Genomic DNA, 17,405 nt, shown 5'->3' on the forward strand with positions numbered 1-17,405 from the left:
TTGAGACAGGGTCTCCCTGTAGCCCCAGCTGTCCTGGAACTCACTATGTAGAGCAGGCTGGCCTTGAATTCACAGAGATCCGCCTACCTCTGCCTCCCAAGTGCTGGGACTACAGGTGTGCGCCACCATGCCTGGCTTGGTTGTATTTTTTTTACAGTTTGTCCAGTCAGCTGGAGCAATTTCTACCAAACCTATGACAAAAAGTATAGCAAAGGATATAACCATAGACATAAGCAGGGGATGGCAATGCTTTACAGTGAGAAACCAGTAATTCTTCTGCAGTACATAGACCAGCTAGCCTCTGGAGCAGCTGGAGCAGGGCTGAAGTCCGGTCATGATTCGGCTGTGTGCAGGCTAGTCAGCTTCCAGAGTAGTTGACTAGAGCAGGGCTGTTGTCCTTCTGATTCTCGGACTTGTCTGGTGTCCTCTTTTTCCAGATTGTCAGTGGGAGAGGCTTGTCAGTGTCTAGAGTGCATTTCCAATTTATGGCTGCAAGCTACAGTCTATATAATGAATCCAGGGACTTAACTACAGTAGGGGTGGATAAAAATGACAGCGAAAGGACCTCTCCAGAGAGGCTTTAGAGGTTGGACATTCCATTCGTTACCCAAACTGAATCTCCTGGCCTAAAGGAATGTATATCTGTTGTCAGGCTAACTGGCACTCTTTCCCTCACCCATTCATAGAGAGAATGCAAGGTTTTTCCCAGGGCTTGGAATTGCTGCCCCAGGGCCAGTTCTCCCATCTTCTTTAGGTCTCATAATCCTTTGATGAGAAGAGGTAGTCTCCCATAGGGAGAGAAGAGAATCAAGTTTTCTTGGTTGGAGTAGACCTGATTCTCGGTAAAGCTATTGGAAAGACTTCATCCCAATGAAGGTGAATCTCTTGGCATAATCTGCTTAATTGTGTTTTAAGAGTCTTGTTCTGGGAGGCAGAGGCAGGTGGATCTGTATAAGTTCAAGGCCAGCCTGGCCTACAAAGTGAGTTAGTTGCAGGCCAGCTAAGGCTACAGGGAGTCCCTGTCTCAAAAAAAAAAAAAAAAAAAAAAACAAAAGAAAACTAAAAAGTTCTTGGGATGGGGAGATGGAAAAGGAATTTGCTACTTTGATTTTCCCAGCACACATGGCGGCTATGAACCGTACTTAACTCCAGTTCCAGGGGAATCCAAAGCCCTCTTCTGACCTCTGCGGCACTGCACAACACGGGTGCACTCACATACATGCAGGCAATACACTCATACACATAAAATAAAAATAATAAAATATTTAAAAACAGAAGAGTCCTGTTCATTCTTTCTACCCTACCAGAGTTTTGTGACCTATAGGCATTATGTAATTTCCATTTAATGTCCAAACTTGTAGCTAGCAATTTACCTCTGCCACAAAAGCTGGTCCACTGTCTGAGCCAATGGAGGTGGGGATTTCAAATCAGGGAATAGTCTCCCAGAGAAGCATCATGGCTACCTCTTGAGCTTTTTCTGTGAGGGTTGGAAAAGCTTCCACCCATAGCTGTGTGAGGCAATTTTGTGAAGTCCACTTCCAAATCATCAAGAGTCCTTCCAATGCTTTGGATCCCTGGAGGAAGTTCAGGCCCTTAATGAGGGTTGTTGTGAGTTAGGGAACACAGAAGTGTTGACTTGGGGGCAGCCTCAAGTACTGTCCTACTCATGTGAGTTTCCTGATTTGAACCAGTTCCTTTCAGCTTGTGAATAAACTTCTAATCTGTCAGGACTGGGGAGCAGGGCTGCGGTGACAGTTCCTGTTTTAGTTGACTCTTTGTAGGATGCAAGTTTTGCTTCTTGGTCAGTGCTCCAATTTCCTTGATTCCGTGAGCAATTAAAAGTATCTTCCTTTTGGTGTCCCTAACAATGCATAAGTGCTATTCTTTTTTTGGGGGGGGGTTGAGACAGGGTCTCTCTGTAGCCCAGTTGTCCTGGAACTCACTATGTAGACCAGGCTGGCCTCCCGAGTGCTGAGATTAAAGGCGTGCACCACCACATCCAGCCCTATAACCGCTATTCTTTTGGGAGTCAAACGGCATCTACAAGATTAAGGATTTCCTGGCCCCATATTTTATGTCTTTTCCTCCTTGATTAATTAGTACTTTTCCTTATATAAGACTCGGTGCACATGCAGAGTAGTGAAGGCATATCAAGAGTCTGTATAGATGTTGGCAGATTCCCACGGCCAATTGGAGTACTTGGGTTAGGCAGAGTTCTGCCTTTTGAGCTGATGTCCCTATTGGTAGAGGTTCAGCTTCACTGGTGGAGTCTGAGGTGATCACTCAATAGCCAGTGAGACCTGTTCCATCGTGTATGAAGCTACTTCCACCAGTGAAGTATTCTTTATCTGGGTCACTTAGGTCTGGTCTGCTGGAACACTTCCTCCATGACTTCAATACAATCATGATCTGGCTGGCCAGCCCCAACTGGCAACAGGATGACTGGATTTAATGTTCTCACAAACTCAATGTTGACATATAACATTCATATAACATTCCTTAGTACTTGGCCATCCTTGAATTGGTCGGCCAGCAGAACCCTTTATGTTTTAGCAATGTCAGTACCAAATGGGGCACTTGGACTGTCAGTTCCTGTCCTATGATTGATTTTTTTAATTGAGCTTTTAAAATTTCATACATTTCCCACTCAAATCCAGACCTGCCTCCCCCATCCATGCCTCCCCCTATCCTCCCACCCTATGCACTCTGCCATACATGCTGAGTCCTATTCATTCAGGTGTTTGTCCTTCAGGGTAAGTTTGTCCACTGGAGTCTAGTCAGCCAATCCAGTGGTCATATGTAAGTCCTCATGATTTGATTTGTCAGCTTCTGCTACCTGGAGAGTTTGGCTACCAGATCAGGCAAGGTGGCCAACCTAGAGCAGCAAAGTTGAGCTGTTTGGAGAGATAGGCTACCAGGTAATGCCATGCTCCCAATATCTGTGTTGAGACTCCCACAGCCATTCTGGACCTTTCATAGTCATAGAAGAAGGGCTTGGAAATATCCGGAAGTCCCAGGCCAGGAGTCTTAGTGAGGGCCTATTTAATGTCTGCAAATGCCTTTTGTTGTTTTGGTTTCCACATCAGGGGTTCTCAACCAAGCCCCCCTGCACCCCCACTATTAGTGGCTTCATAGAGGGGTTTTGCCATGACGAGAAGTTGGGGATCCAGATCTGACAAAACCCAAGGGTGCCCAAGAATTCTCCAATTGGGGTCAGGTATGGTGATGCATGACTTTAATTCCAGCACTCCGGAAGCAGAGGCAGGTGGATCTCTGTGAGTTTGAGGCCAGCCTCATCTACATAGCTACTTCCAGGCCAGTTGGGGCTACATGGAGACCCTGTCTTAAAAAGACAAAAAAAAAAAAAAAAAAAAAAAAAGCCGGGGGGGGTAGACCATTCCTGACGCCCCAGCCCTTGGGAGGCAGAGGCAGATGGATCTCTGTGAGTTCGAGGCCAGCCTGGTCTCATAGTGAGTTCCAGGCCAGCTGGGGCTACAGGGAAACCCTGTTTCAAAAAGACCAAAAAAAAAAGAAAAAACAGATCAGATTTGGCAGCAGGTCAATGGAACTGGAATTGCACAGACCAGACCACTTGTTTTCTTTCTGAACCAAATTGATGTTTCCCTGGGTCAGATGAAAGCCAAGGTATTGACTTTGTTCTGACCAGCCAGGGCCTTTTTTCTGGAGACTTTGTAGCTGATGACATACAGGAGAGTGAGGGGCAGCTATGTAGCTCCTATGCATTCTCCTTGGATGGCTCCTGCTGATAGCAAGTGATCGGCCTATTGAAGCAATGTGCACCCAGTTTAGCAGGCCTAAGAAAGGCCTTTAAATCAGAAGCTAGTGCTGTCCTAAAGATAGTTGATGAGTTTCTGAACCCCTGTGGGAACCTAATCCATGTTAGTTGCCCTTTACTTCCATTGGAAGGCAAAATGTGGCTGGCTTGGGGGTGCCAGGCAAACGCAGACAAAAGCATCCTTCAGGTCTAGGCAGGTGAAATAGATTGCCCGTGCTAGGATCTGGCTCAGGAGAGTAGATGGACTGAGGACCACTGGATGCAGTGTGACTGTGGCCTGATTTATTGCCCAAAAGGCCTGGTCTGGCCAGTAGTCATCAGTTTCCGGTTTTTGAATGGGCAGGAGGGGTGTGTTCCAAGGCAACTGGCAAGGTTGGAAGATTCCATATTTTAGGAGTCTGTCCAGATGTTTATGGATTCCCATCTGTGCCTTATGTGTAATGTGGACAGGTTCAGCCCTAGGCTTTAATTCTTTCATCACAGGAGGAATATTTTTGGCAAGCCCTGGTGGGTTATCTTCAGCCCATACTCCAGGTATCTTGAAGGGGAGTTTTGGTTCCTCTTGTGATCCTTTTGTCAGACTAAAGAGATGCTATTCCTCTTCTCTGGGAATGGTGAGAGTTAAAATCTTTTGACTCTCCTAGAAACAGAAACGTCTGTCCATCAGCATAAAGGTTTTCCTGGGCTTGGAGTTTTCCCGGTAGGTCTCATCCCAGGAGAGGCACTGGGCATTCAGGATGATACAGGAATTCATGTACAACCTCTTGGGCTCCCAGGTAATATCGTCTGGGCAGCAGGCAGTGGGCATGCTCAGCCTCATCATTTGGGTCCCAGTCTGGGGTCAGCATCCAGAAGTTGAGCCTGAGCTAGGAGGGGCAAATTGTTCCAACTATTTCAGAGCAGCCTGGGTCACTTGTCTGTGTTCTTCTGTGTTAAACAGGATGTGGACGGGCTGATGGCAGTCAGTCCAGGTGGGCTTGTGAGTCTGGATAATGAGCTGTACCAAGTACTGGTTTTTTTGTTTTTGTTTTTTTTTTTTGGTCTTTTTGAGACAGGGAATTCACTATGTAGACCAGGCTAGCCTCAAACTCACAGAGATCCACCTGCCTCTGCCTCTCTAGTGCTGGGATAAAAGCATGCACTACCATGCCTGACTAGGACTGCACCAAGTGTATGGCCTGAGGTGTCTCCAGATAGGAGAGTGTATTAGTTGTTTTTCTGTTGCTGTGATAAAACACTATGATTGAGGGGACTTATAAAGGAAGAGTTTATTTGAGCTTACAATTCCAGAGGAATCAGAGTCCATCGTGGCGCAGAGGCATGGTGGCAAGAGGTGGCCAGAGCAGAAAGAGGGGCTCGCACACTTTAAGCAGGCACAGGAAGCAGAGGGTGACTGGAGATCCGGCAACATTTAAGAATTCTCAAAGTCTGACCACAGCAAAGTCACACCTACCAAGACCGCCCCCAAACAGCACACCAACTGGAGATAAAAATGTCCAAATACCTGGAGCCTATGGGGGATATTTTCATTCAAATCATCTCAGAGGGAGTATGATTTTTCCAGTTCAGGAGGTCTGTGGTGGTAAAAGACAAGTGCACAAAGGTACATTGTCCTTCCTGTATATTTCCCTCTGGGTCATAGCAGATTGGCCCTCTGGTCTCTCTCAGGGGTACCTAGAGTGCTTCTACCTGTCCATTTAGGCACTCTCTCAACCAAGGGGGCTGTTTCTGAACTATCTCTTGCCAGATAACAATGTAAGGGAACTGGTCCAAGTGTCTGGGGGTCCCTATGATTATTTCATAGATTTCTGCAATGACTTTTTGGTCTCAAGTCCCTTTAGATGGCATCTTACATCAAAAACAGGCCAGTCTAGAAGGTATGCAATTTATGGGGAGTGAGCTTTTCCCCATAGTCACCCTTAAAACCTTTTCTAAAATTTCTTAACATGCATTCCAAAGGAGTGGGTTTACTCTGTGTGCTTTCCCTGTTCCACCCTGTGCCAGTGTCACTTAGAATGAGACTCTTTGTCACTGGCCATTCCCCTCGAGGAGACAGTCAAGGTGCTCTTCATTTGGGTGGTATTGTATAAACTGATCAGGATCCCCATGAGGGGCCATCATCAGCCATATGAGATCACCACAGAACCACAGTTTGGGACATACACCTCACTTTGATGTGTCACAGTATCTTTAGTTGTGAGCCTGAGCCTTTAACGGCTGTGACAGCTCTCTAGCGTCACAGTATCTTTGTATCCAGCCTTGCAGCAGCGCAGCATCTTAGCAACATACCTTCATAGACAAGGTCAGACAAAATTTCTATACCATCTTCAACTCAGAAGTCTAAGACCAAAGAATCCCAGATTGCCAACCAAAAAAGGGGTCATGGTTTTGTCCTTCCTGGCTGCTGACCCAGGCCAGAGACTAACTAGTCAGGTGCAACCTGGATCCGTTTCAGCTAAGGAAATGTCTAGTCAGAGGGTACTCTAGGAGGTGATCAAGCTCCTCTTCCACCAATTTTGGTGGGTCTCCTAGTGGACCCCAGTCTTACCTGTTCAGTTGTGTGGTGCTCCAGATCCCTGCTCCTGGTTCCTGTCTCCCTCAGGTTCTGTTGTGTTCAGGAGCAGTATCTCTGAGATGCCGGGTGAATAGTTAGTTCCTCTTACAGGTTCAAACAGCCTTCGGTGCCATTAAGGAGAAATCATCCCCCAATGTTCTGGGGAGGCTGAGCTCCAGAGACAAGAGAAGCACAAAGCCTCAGCATTGCCAGTCCTTGTACCAGAACTGTTGTGGGAAAGGTTAGGGTACTGGGAGTGTACAGAAAGCAGGTATTTTAATTTAGGTTCTTGCTGTGTCAGTGTTCTAACCACAAACTTGTCAGCTGAACTTTGCTGACAGAGACACAGAGAGAAAACAAGGATTAAAATCTGTATTTTTTCCTTGATATTCCATCAGGTTCAGTGGGTAAAGTGCTTGCTATGCAAGCATGGGAACCCGCACTCCAGCACCAGTAAAAGATCTGGGCGTGGTGGTACGTACCTGTAATGCCACTGCTGAGGAGGCTGACAGGAGGGTCCTAGAGCTTGCCTGCCAGCTAGTTTAGCCTAATTGAGAGCTCTAGGTTCAGAGACTAAATAAAGTGGTAGTTGGCGTGGAAGGCACACCTTTAATCCTAGTACTCAGGAACCAGAAGCAGGTGGATCTCTGGGAGTTCAAGGTCAGCCTGCTTTACATAATGATCCCTGGGCCAGCCAAGGCTGCATAATGAGACACTGTCTCAGAAAATACAAGTGAAAATAGGAGCTGGAGAGATGGCTTAGCAGTTAAGAACCCAAGCTGCTTGTCTAGAGGACCTGAGTTGAGTTTCCAGCACTCACGCCAGGTGGCTCACAGCAACCTCTAATGTGCACACATTCACAGAGATATACACATATATAAATATACATATTTTAAAAAAACCCTAAAAATCAAAGAGACCGAAGAGGACAATGACCTCTGGCCTCCATATGCATACACCAACACACACATGGAAAAAAATCATGTGTTTTTTAAAGGTATTGTGTATGTGTGTGTGTGTGTGTGTAGGTCAGAGGACAACTTCTGGAGTTAGTTCTCCTTCCACCATGGGGTCCGAGGATAGAACCTGGGCTGCTAGGCTTGCCTGGTTTTAACTGTTTAGCCACCTTGCCAGCCCTGTGTATGTATTTTATCCATTAAAAATATTATTTGTGGGACTTGGGGTGCACCTTAATGATGGAGGGCCTAACCAGTGTACAGCCCCCAGCTCCACTCCTAGCACTGCAGAAACCAAAGGTGAAATGGAACTGAAGGGGAAAGTGTCTGACTATAGAGTGGGCGTGCTGCCTGGCGTCTGACTATAGAGTGGGCGTGCTGCCTGATTTGTGAATGAAGTCCTATCAGAGCCACAGGTGTGCGGGAAGCACAAGTTCCAGTGTGTAAAATCTGATCTTTTACTTAAAATCTTGATGTTTTTATTATTCTGGAGTTCTTGCATTAAATTTGAATAAAAAATTATCTTGATTGTTACATTTTGGTATCCCCTTAAATTATGCAATTGAGAGACCACCCTAGTTATTCCCATCTTATGCTTTTTTTCCACTCAGTAACCCAGGGTGGCTTCAAACTCACTTTGCCTGGCATGGTGGCCCATGCCTTTAGTCCCAACACTCAGGAGGTAGAGACAGTCGGATGTCTATGAGACCCAGGCCAGCCTGGTCTACATAGTGAGTGCCAGGCCAGCTGGGGTTACAGGGAGACCCTGTCTCAAAAAGACCAAAAAAAAGAAAAAAAAAGAAAAAGGATGTGACCTGACTCAGCCTCCAGGATGCAGAGATTACAGGTGTGCACCATTGCACTGGCTTTTCACCCTATTTTAAATATTCTATTAAATTTTACGTGTATGAGTATATTGCCTGCATGTGTGCAAGTGCACCTGTGTCATGCAATTCCCGTGTTCCTGTGGAAGTCAGAAGAGTGTGTCAGATCTCCTAAAACTGGAGTTACAGATGGTTGTTAGCCACCATGTGAGTACTGGGAATTGAACTTGGGTCCTCTACAAGAGGAGCCAGTGCTCTTAACCGCTGAGCCATCTCTCCAGTCCCATCACCCTATTTTATAAATGAGGAAACCAAGGTGCAGAGGGGTAAAATAATCTGTCCTAGATCACACAGTGGAGAAAGGGTGGCACTGGGATTTGAACTTGGGTAGCTCAGCTGCAAGCTGCAGTACCGGGGTCTTCAGAGCCATGCAGACCCTGTCTGTACCTTCTGCTCTAGGAGGGAGTGTGGTTCGGGGAGGAATGTCAGCTTTTAGGTATGCTATTCAAGAAATTTATTTTAAAATCTGAGAAATGAGGGCAGGATAGGGAGAACCAGTCAGTCACATCTGGGGACCATCTAAGTCTGTCCTTCTGATATGGTGGCACTTAGGGCTGCCCGGAGCTCCTCAGGAGCAAAGACACCCAGCTCGGTAATGATGCCGCCGGTGATGAGCTGGTGAGGTGTGATGTCAAAGGCAGGATTCCATACTCCAATCCCTGAAGGGGTGAGAAGGTACATGAAGAGATGGGGGTTCGCTCTGGAAGTTTCTAGGCTGTGGTCATGTCTCTGCCACAGTGGTTCTTGAGGTTGTAGAATCAGCTGCCTGAGAAGGCGTCAGCCTTACATATACCTACCCATTTCTGCCGGCTATAAAGAGCTCTTTAAGAATCTCACAATCTGGGACTGAAGAGATGGCTCTGTGGTTAAGATCACTGGTTCCTCTTGCAGAGGACCTGGGCTTGGTTTCCTGCACCAAAATGGGCAAGTAATAACTGCCTGTAACTCCAGTTCCAGGGGACCGGACACCCTCTTCTGGCCTCTTCGGGCACTGCATGCAGAGGTACATTTACATGGAGGCAAAACACTCATTCAAATAAAATAAATATATTTAAAAAAACTAAAATAAGCTGGGTGTGATGGTGCACACCTTTAATCTCAGCACGAGGGAGGCAGAGACAGGTGAGTCTGTGAGTTCAAGGCCAGCCTGGTCTACATAGTGAGTTCTAGGTCAGCTGGGGCTTCAGACCTTGCCTCAAAAAGACCTCCCAAAAAACCAAAATAAAAATCTCCGGCCCAGATACAGATGTGCTTTGCTGCTTCATATTTATTTTAAGAGTGATGGGGTGGGGTCCTGACCAGGGTCTCTTCCATCTCTTCCATGCAAGGAAGCACTCCACAGTGAGTGACACTCCCAGTCCAAGGTAGTTTTCTTCACAGACATTTTTTTAAAATTAATTATTTTATTTTATGTGTATGTGTATATTGCCTGCATGTAGGTAAGTGCACCATGTCGTGCAATGCCTGCAGAGGACAGAAGAGGGCATTTGGAACTGGAGTTATGGATGGTTGTTAGCCGCCTTGTGGATGCTGGGAGTCAAACCCCAGTCCTCTGATAGACATTTTTAAAATGTAATACTTTTTTTTTTTTAATCTTTTTGAGACAGGGTCTCCCTGTAGCCCCAGCTGTCCTGGAACTCACTGTGTAGACCAGACTGGCCTTGAACTCACAGAGATCCACCCACCTCTGCCTCCCAAGTGCTGGGATTAAAGGTGTGTGCCACCACACCCATCCAAAATGTAATACTTAAAAAAATTATTTATTATTTTTATTTTATGTGTCTGCATGCGTTGCCTGCATGCAGGTAAGTGCACCTGTGTCATGCAATGCCTGCAGAGGTCAGAGGAGGCTGTTGGATCCCCTGGAACTGGAGTTGTTAGCTGCCATGTGGGTGCTAGGATTCGAACCTGGGTCTTCTGCAAGAACAGCCAGTGTTCTTAACCGCTGAGCCATCTCTTCAGCCCAAAATGTAATACTTTTTATCCTTTTGAATTTCATACAAGTATACAATGTATTTTGATTACTTTTAATTAATTTTTTTTTGTGGTACTGGGGACTGAACTTCAGGTCTTATACATTCTCTGGATCTAACCTACATCTTGACCCTTAAAAAAATGTTTTGGGCCGGGTGTGGTGGCGCATGCCTTTAATCCCAGCACTTGGGAGGCAGAGGCGGGTGGATCTCTGTGAGTTCAAGGCCAGCCTGGTCTACATAGTGAGTTCCAGGACAGCTGGGGCTACAGGGAGACCCTGTCTCAAAAAGAGACAAAAAAAAAAAATGTTTTGGGAGCTGGAGCGATGGCTCAGTGGTTGAGAGAGCTGGCTGTTCTTGCAGAGGACCTGGGTTCAATTCCCAGCACATAAATGCCTGCTGATGACTACCTGGAATTCCAGTTTCAGGGGATCCAGTACCCTCTTCTGTGGGCATTTCCCACACATGGTACACTTACATGCATGCAGGCAAGATACTTATACACATAAAATAAAAATAAATAAATATGTTTTCTTTTGAGACAGAGTCTTACAAATTTGATGAGGCTGGCCTTGAACTGGTGATCCTCCTGTCCTAGCCCATTAGTAGCTGGGATTACAGCCTGTGCCAGTAGGCTCAGCTTTTTGATTTTTTGAGACAGGATCTCACTGTGTAGCCAGGCTGGTATTGATCTCTTAGCAATTCCCTTACCTCAGCCTGGCCAGTGCTGGGATCACAGGAGACAGCACACCTGGCTGTCTTAATGACTTTATGACAACAAATAGGTAGCTATTTCTTGGGTTTTATGCTTTTCTGGTTGTTTTGGTGTGTTTCAGATAGGGCCTCACTCAGTAGCCCATGCTGGCCTGAAAGTCACTAGTAGCTCCATCTGGCTTTGAACTACTGTGGATCCTCCTGCCTCAGCCTCCTGAGTCTGGGCTTACAGGTGTACGTTACCACACTCAGCTTGTTTTGTGAGCTAGAGTATCTCAATGAACCTGGAGCTGGCCAGAGAGTTCAGGGATCCACCCATCTCTACTTCCCTAGCACTGGGGTTACAAACTTGTTTCAACACCTGGCTTTTTAAAAATCGAGTCGATGCAGGGCATGGTGTACTTAGGAAGCAGATCACTGTGAGATCAAGGCCAGCTTGGTCTATGTAGGGAATTCCAGGCCAGCTGGGGCCACAGGAGACCCTGTCTCAAAAAAATAAAAATAAATTTTTAAAAAAGAGTTGTAGGAATCAAACTCAGGTCCTTCATACTTGTAAGGCACACACTCTACCAACTGCGCCATCTCTCCAGATACCCAGTACTACTTGTAATATTCAGGTGAGAAAATGGAGCTGGAATGAGAGGATTTGCTCAGGCTGTTCACGTAACCTGTTAGTTGCAAAGTTTGACCTTCATCAGACTCCAGCTCTGAGGAAGGAGCTGAGCTGCACGTGTCCCTGAATCCCATGATGCCCCAAGTGCCAAGCCTACCACTTACCGGGTGCTGCAATCCTGACTCCATTTAGGTCCGTCAGCTCCTGGCCAGGGCGTTCTTCTATGACAATCTCCTGGCCAGTCTCCAGATGGAGATCACAGGAGGAGCTGGGTGCAGCCACGTAGAAGGGGATGCCATGGTGGTTGGCAATGATGGCCAGCTGGTAGGTGCCCACTTTGTTGGCTGTATCTCCATTGGCAACCACTCGGTCCGCTCCCACCACTACAGCTGTGAGTGAGAAGTTGAAAAGGTCACGTGCCTGGCTCTGGCCCGTGGCATCACTGGCCCAACTATGCCCAGCCTACTGACCTGACACGCCCCAGTGTGCCACAGCAGCAGCTACCATGCTGTCAGCAATGAGGGTGGCGGGGATCTGTTCATATACTAGCTCAAAGGCTGTGAGCCGGGCTCCCTGGTTGTAGGGCCGGGTCTCCGTGCAGAAGACGTGTTCTAGGTGACCCATCTTGTGCAGTGACCGGATCACACCTGTGGGGGACACACAGGAACATGCAGGTGAGCAGCGTGGTTCCAGAAGTTAGCCCTGCAAGCTCCTAGGATGGCACGGAACAGTGTGGCCCCAGGCGTCTGCCCTGGCTGTTCCCTCTGCCTCACACTGCTCTTGGCTTCCCTCGTCTTTATACTTGTCACTTTCCCAGCATCCAAGGATTCCTATCTCACACGGCATCTCTGCCTCTGATCTCCAGCGCTGCCCTGTCCTTATCATTCAGGACTTTTGTTGCTGAGTTGGGTCTTGCTATGTGATCCAGGTTGGCCTTGAAATGTGATCTTCTTGCCATAGCCTCTGAGTGCCATTTTGCACCTTCTAAGACATTTAAAAAATTTAATTATTGGGGCTGGAGAAATGGCTCAGAGGTCAAGAGGACTGATTGCTCTTGCAGAGGACCTGGGTTCAATTCCCAGCACCCAATGGCGGCTACGAACCGTCCTTAACTCCAGTTCCAGGGGAATCCGAAGCCCTCTTCTGACCTCTGTGGCACTGCACGACACAGGTGCACTCACATACATGCAGGCAATACCCTCGGGATGACCTTGAGCTCCTCATCCTCCTGCCTCTACCTCCCAAGTGCTAGTATTCTAGGCATGTCCTACCACCATTTACTGAATTTCAGACACTGCTGTTTATAACCTTAATTTGGCCTTGAAGTGTGTAACATAGCAAGCAGCCAGGAAACTATGATACAGTAAGACTCTAGAAAGCTGCAGGATAGGGAGCCAAGCTGTCATGTAGTGACAAAAGCAGAAGAATGAGCCAAGCAATCCCAGCATAGGCTGAGGCAAGAGTATGGCTGTGAGTCGCAGACTAGTGTGGGCTACGTAGGGAGACATTATCTCAAGGAAAAAAGGGGGGCACATGCTGGAAAAATGGCTCAGCAGTTAAGAGCACTTGGCTGCTCTTGCAGAAAACCTGGGTTCAGTTCCCGGCACCCACATGGCAACTAACAACCATCTGTAACTCCAGTTCCAGGGGATTCGACGCTCTCTTCTGACCTTACACACATGCAAGCAGTATACTCTTACACATACAACAAATCTACAGAGAGAGTCAGAAAACAGCTCAAAACCTTCCTGTAGGAACCAGAATCTACAGGAGGTGAAGCTTGTCCCTGTCAGGCTGCTCTTGAGACCTTGCCTGAGATTTGGGTGGTGATGGGTAGAAGCAGCAGGAAAGGCTTCTATAAGGGACAGTTTCCTGGGGCTGGAGAGATGGCTTGGTGATTAAGAACACTTGCTATTCTTCTAGAGGACCTGGATTTTATTCCTAGCATCTACATAGTAGCTAACAACCATCTGTAACTCCAGTTCCAGGGAATCCAACATCCTCTTCTGGCCTCTGTGGGGCAATGCATACATGTGGTGTGCTTACATACATGCAGGCAAGACACTCATATTTTTTAAAAATTTAATTACTTTGCTGGGCACGGTGGTGCACGCCTGTAGTCCCAGCTCTTGGGAGGCAAGAGGCAGGCAGATCTCTGTGAGTTCAAGGCCAGCCTGGTCTACATAGTGAGTTCCAGGACAGCCGGTGCCACAGGGAGACCCTGGTTCAAAGAGATTAAAAAAAAAATTAATTATTTTATGTGGATGAGTGTTTTGCCTGCAAGTATCTAAGTGCAACTGTGTCATGTAGTGCCTACAGAGGCCAGAAAAGGGTGTCAGATCCCCAGGAACTGGAGTTATGGATGGTTATTAGCTGCCATGTGGGTGCCAGGAACTGAACCCAGGACCTCAACAGGAGTAGCTAGTGCTCTCAACCACTGAGCCATCTTTTTAGCCTCCTCTAAGATATTTTTTGGTTTTTTTTTTGCAGGTTGAAGGAGGGAATCCAGGGCCTTACACTTACTAGGCAGATGCTCCACTTCTGGCCACACTGTCAGCCTCACAGGAGGATTATTAGCAATGCCTCCAGCTCCATCAAGCCATTATACTCTTATATCTAGGCTCTTGCTGTACCTCCCATCTCCCTAGGATATGGGATGCCTGGTATCTTTTCTATTTTGTCACTGCTATGTCCCCACTCCTTGGAAGAGTCCCTGACACCCAGTAGTTACTTAATGAGAATGGTCTGCAGGAGTCATTTCCTGAAGACCTGGGCTCTCAATGTTGAATGCTGGACTCTGGCAGGTAGGATTTCCTGGACCACCTTGGGTCTTGGGTGGAATCTGCTGGTTTGACTTACAAGTCCTTCTATCCTCATCACAACTTCCCCAGTCTTGCTTAGGGAATGTCACTGCCAGCTACCCAGTTCTCTAAGTGAGTGGCTCAGGCCAGGCCCCCGGGCAGATGACCCAGGGAAGATTCTAGTACCCCTGGTAGAGCCCCTTCAATCCATGGACAATGAGGGATAGGTTCCCAATGCTGTTGGTTGAACTCCTTGCTTTTACCCATATCTAAAGACACTTCCCTAAGAGTTTTTTTAATAAGAACCAATATTTTCACATTTCAGTGACCATAATAATTTGGGTATCTTCTTTTGGGTGCTGGGGACTGAATAGTGAGCCTGTGTGTGTTAAGCTAAGCCATGTATTCTCTTTTTAAAAATTCTATGTGTATTTGGAGGCAGAGGCAATCTGATCTTTGTGAGTTCGAGGCCAGCCTGATCTACATCGTGAGTTCCAGGACAGCTGGGGCTGCAAGGAGACCCTGTCTCAGAAAGACAAAAAAAAAAAAAAAAAAAAAAATTCTATGTGTATGGGTGTATTGCCTGCATGTATTGCACTCATGTCATGCAATGCCTGAGGATGACAGAAGAGGGTGTCAGATCCCCTGAAACTGGAGTTATAGACAGTTGTTAACTGCCATGTGGGTGCTGGGACTTGAACCCGGGTCTTCTGCAAAAACAGCCTGTGTTCTTAACTGCTAAGCCATCTCTCCAGCTTGCCATGTACTCTCTTAAAATTTATTTTTTGAGCTCAGTGGTTAAGAACACTGACTGTTCTTGCAGAAGACCCAGGTTCAAATCCCAGCGCCCACATGGCAGCTAACAACTGTCTGTAACTCCAGTTCGAGGGGATCCAACAACCTCTTCTGTCCTTTGCGGGCATTGCATGACACACATGGGTGCACTTACATTACACGCAGGCAATACATGCATACACATAAAATAAAAATAATCAAATTAAAAAAAAGAAAAAAATGTATTTTATTTTTAATTCTATGTATGTGTGTGTATATGCATGTGAGTACAGGTGGGTGCTTGTGAAGGTCTGAAGAGGGCATCAGATCCCTCAGAGCTGAAGCTACAGGCAGTTGTGTGCTACCTGATGAGGGTGCTGGGAATCAAACTGGGATCCTCTGCAAGCAGAGGAGCAAGCACCCCTTTTAAAGAAATCTTTTTGAAACAGGGTTTCCCTATAACCCCAGCTGGCCTGGAACTCACAGAGATCCCCTGCCTCTTCCTCCCTAGTGCTGGGATTAAAGCCATGGGCCACTAGGCCTAGCTAAGCACCTTTAACTGCTGAGCCATTTCTCCAGCCCCAGCCACACATGTACTTTTACAACACTGAACTATACCCTAGTTCTGGTTGCATTGCCCTGCATGCAAAAGAGACCCTTCCATACCCCAACATAGGATGCCTCCTCACCTAGGGCTGTGCCATAGCCAGCTGTGGCAAGTGCGCCAGTGTTACAGTGGGTCAGCACTGTCACCTTGCCACCCCTGGGTGCTGCTCGCTCCAGGAGGTGGCAGGCTCCCAGGTCCCCGATGCTCCGGTTATCTCTGAGGTCCTTCTCCAACATGTCCTCGGCATAGCGGATCACTCTGGGGACAGCAAGTACTCTCAGCTCTCTTCCTACGGCCTAGGCTAACGGTTCTTCTCCCCTTTGCTCCTGCTCAAGCCTCTCTAGCTCACACTTGGACACTCCGTCATGCAGGGTTTGTTTGCAGAGCTGTTCAAGTGAGCCAGGTGCTGGGGATGGGGCACAGCAGACAGCAAGACAATGCCCTCAGCCTCAGACATTGCCTTAGGAGGGGGAGAGAATGAACCGGCAGAATCGGGACTGGGAGCAAGTCATCAGATGTATTTACTACAGAGGCCGGAGGAGAAATCCCAAACCGGAAGGTGGAGTTGGATTAATGTCGAGACTCAGGCTGAGGCAAGAACTGTGCAAATGCCTTGAAGTGGGAGCCAGCCTGCTGAGGCTGAACAGCCTTGAGAATCTAGTGGCTGGAACGGAAGGGAAAAGAAAAAAATAAAAGAGGGAGTAGACAGGGATTCAGGACAGGACACAGAATTCCTCAAAGCATAACCCAAGAGAGCAAGCAGGCTGGAGCCCTTGGATGTGGTGCAGCTCCCAGCACCAGCTCGCGTACCTCTCCCGAACAGTCTTCTCGGTGGCGCCCTCCTGCTCTGCCTCCTGGGCCGCGACGTGGGCCAGATCGCGGGCGGCCCGGGCCATGTTGACAGCGGTGGGCCGTGCGCTGACGAGGAAGTTCAGCTGGTCGTGCACAAAGGCCACCAGGGCGAGGAGCCCAGGTCCCCCGGCGCCGGCCTGCAACTCCACCGCCAGGCTGAGGCAGCCCACCAGGGCGATGGCGGGGGCGCCGCGCACCTAGAGGAAGGGAGCTAAGGGTTTGCGGCAGCAAGGGAGGGAGCCGTCTCCACCCCCGCCCGGCAGCCCTTAGTCCCCAACGCCCCCAGCCCACCTTCATGGCACGGATGGCCTCCCAGGCCTGCTGCACCGAGCCCAGCACCTCGTAGTGACTGTGCAGGGGCAGCTGCAGTTGGTCTAGGATCTGTAGCGACCCGCGAGAATAGCGGATCGCCTCCAGACCCATGGCGCGAACACGCGACCCCTCTACACTATTCTGGGCGGTGGAAGCACGCAGGCGGGAGAGGGCGGGGCGGGGCCTCCTTCTGCGCAGGCGCAGAACCTAGCTCTGGGTCCAGGTCGGGCCAGGACGTGCTGTCAGCTGCACTTCAGGACTCTGTGCTGTCGAGTCGGATCCAGTCGTTAAGTTAGAGGAAAGCATCACCCCAAATCCAAAAGAGCCCACGCGGGACCCCTTCCCCAGCCAAAGGGGGTAATTCAAGGCACAAACTCTTCCCTTTTGGGTGATGAGGAAGAACTCAGGACCGTCAGGGCGCCCTGTTGAGGTGCGCCTCTGGGCGCAGATGGGTTAGTTCCTTCCCGGAGACTCGTCCATCTTCTCGTGGAGCAAATATGCAGCCCGGCGGCAGCCTACACGGGATGCAGGAAGGACTCAGGGAAACCTCAACATCTGCAGGCACACGG

The 17,405-nt window shown here is 48.2% G+C and overlaps 1 protein-coding gene across 2 annotated transcripts; it reads right to left on the reverse strand.

Moving 5' to 3' along the window:
* Nucleotides 1-8,627: 8,627 nt before the first annotated feature.
* Nucleotides 8,628-17,019, reverse strand: Mri1 (methylthioribose-1-phosphate isomerase 1). Of its 2 annotated transcripts, none has more exons than XM_008855434.2 (6): nt 16,816-17,018; nt 16,483-16,721; nt 15,755-15,930; nt 11,961-12,137; nt 11,655-11,879; nt 8,628-8,849 (listed from the first exon to the last, which is right to left on the reverse strand). In XM_008855434.2, the coding sequence occupies exons 1-6, from the start codon at nt 16,945-16,947 to the stop codon at nt 8,710-8,712; spliced, it is 1,089 nt and encodes a 362-aa protein (XP_008853656.1). In that variant the 5' UTR covers nt 16,948-17,018; the 3' UTR covers nt 8,628-8,709. The 2 variants fall into 2 exon arrangements, with proteins under 2 accessions (XP_008853656.1, XP_029413259.1); XM_029557399.1 differs by lacking the exon at nt 8,628-8,849 and adding an exon at nt 8,908-9,100 and having other exon boundaries at nt 16,816-17,019.
* Between the last annotated feature and the right edge of the window lie 386 nt (nt 17,020-17,405).

This window comes from Nannospalax galili, unplaced genomic scaffold, assembly GCF_000622305.1.
Source record: "Nannospalax galili isolate Female #2095 unplaced genomic scaffold, S.galili_v1.0 scaffold47, whole genome shotgun sequence".
NCBI classification, from domain to species: Eukaryota; Metazoa; Chordata; class Mammalia; order Rodentia; family Spalacidae; genus Nannospalax; species Nannospalax galili.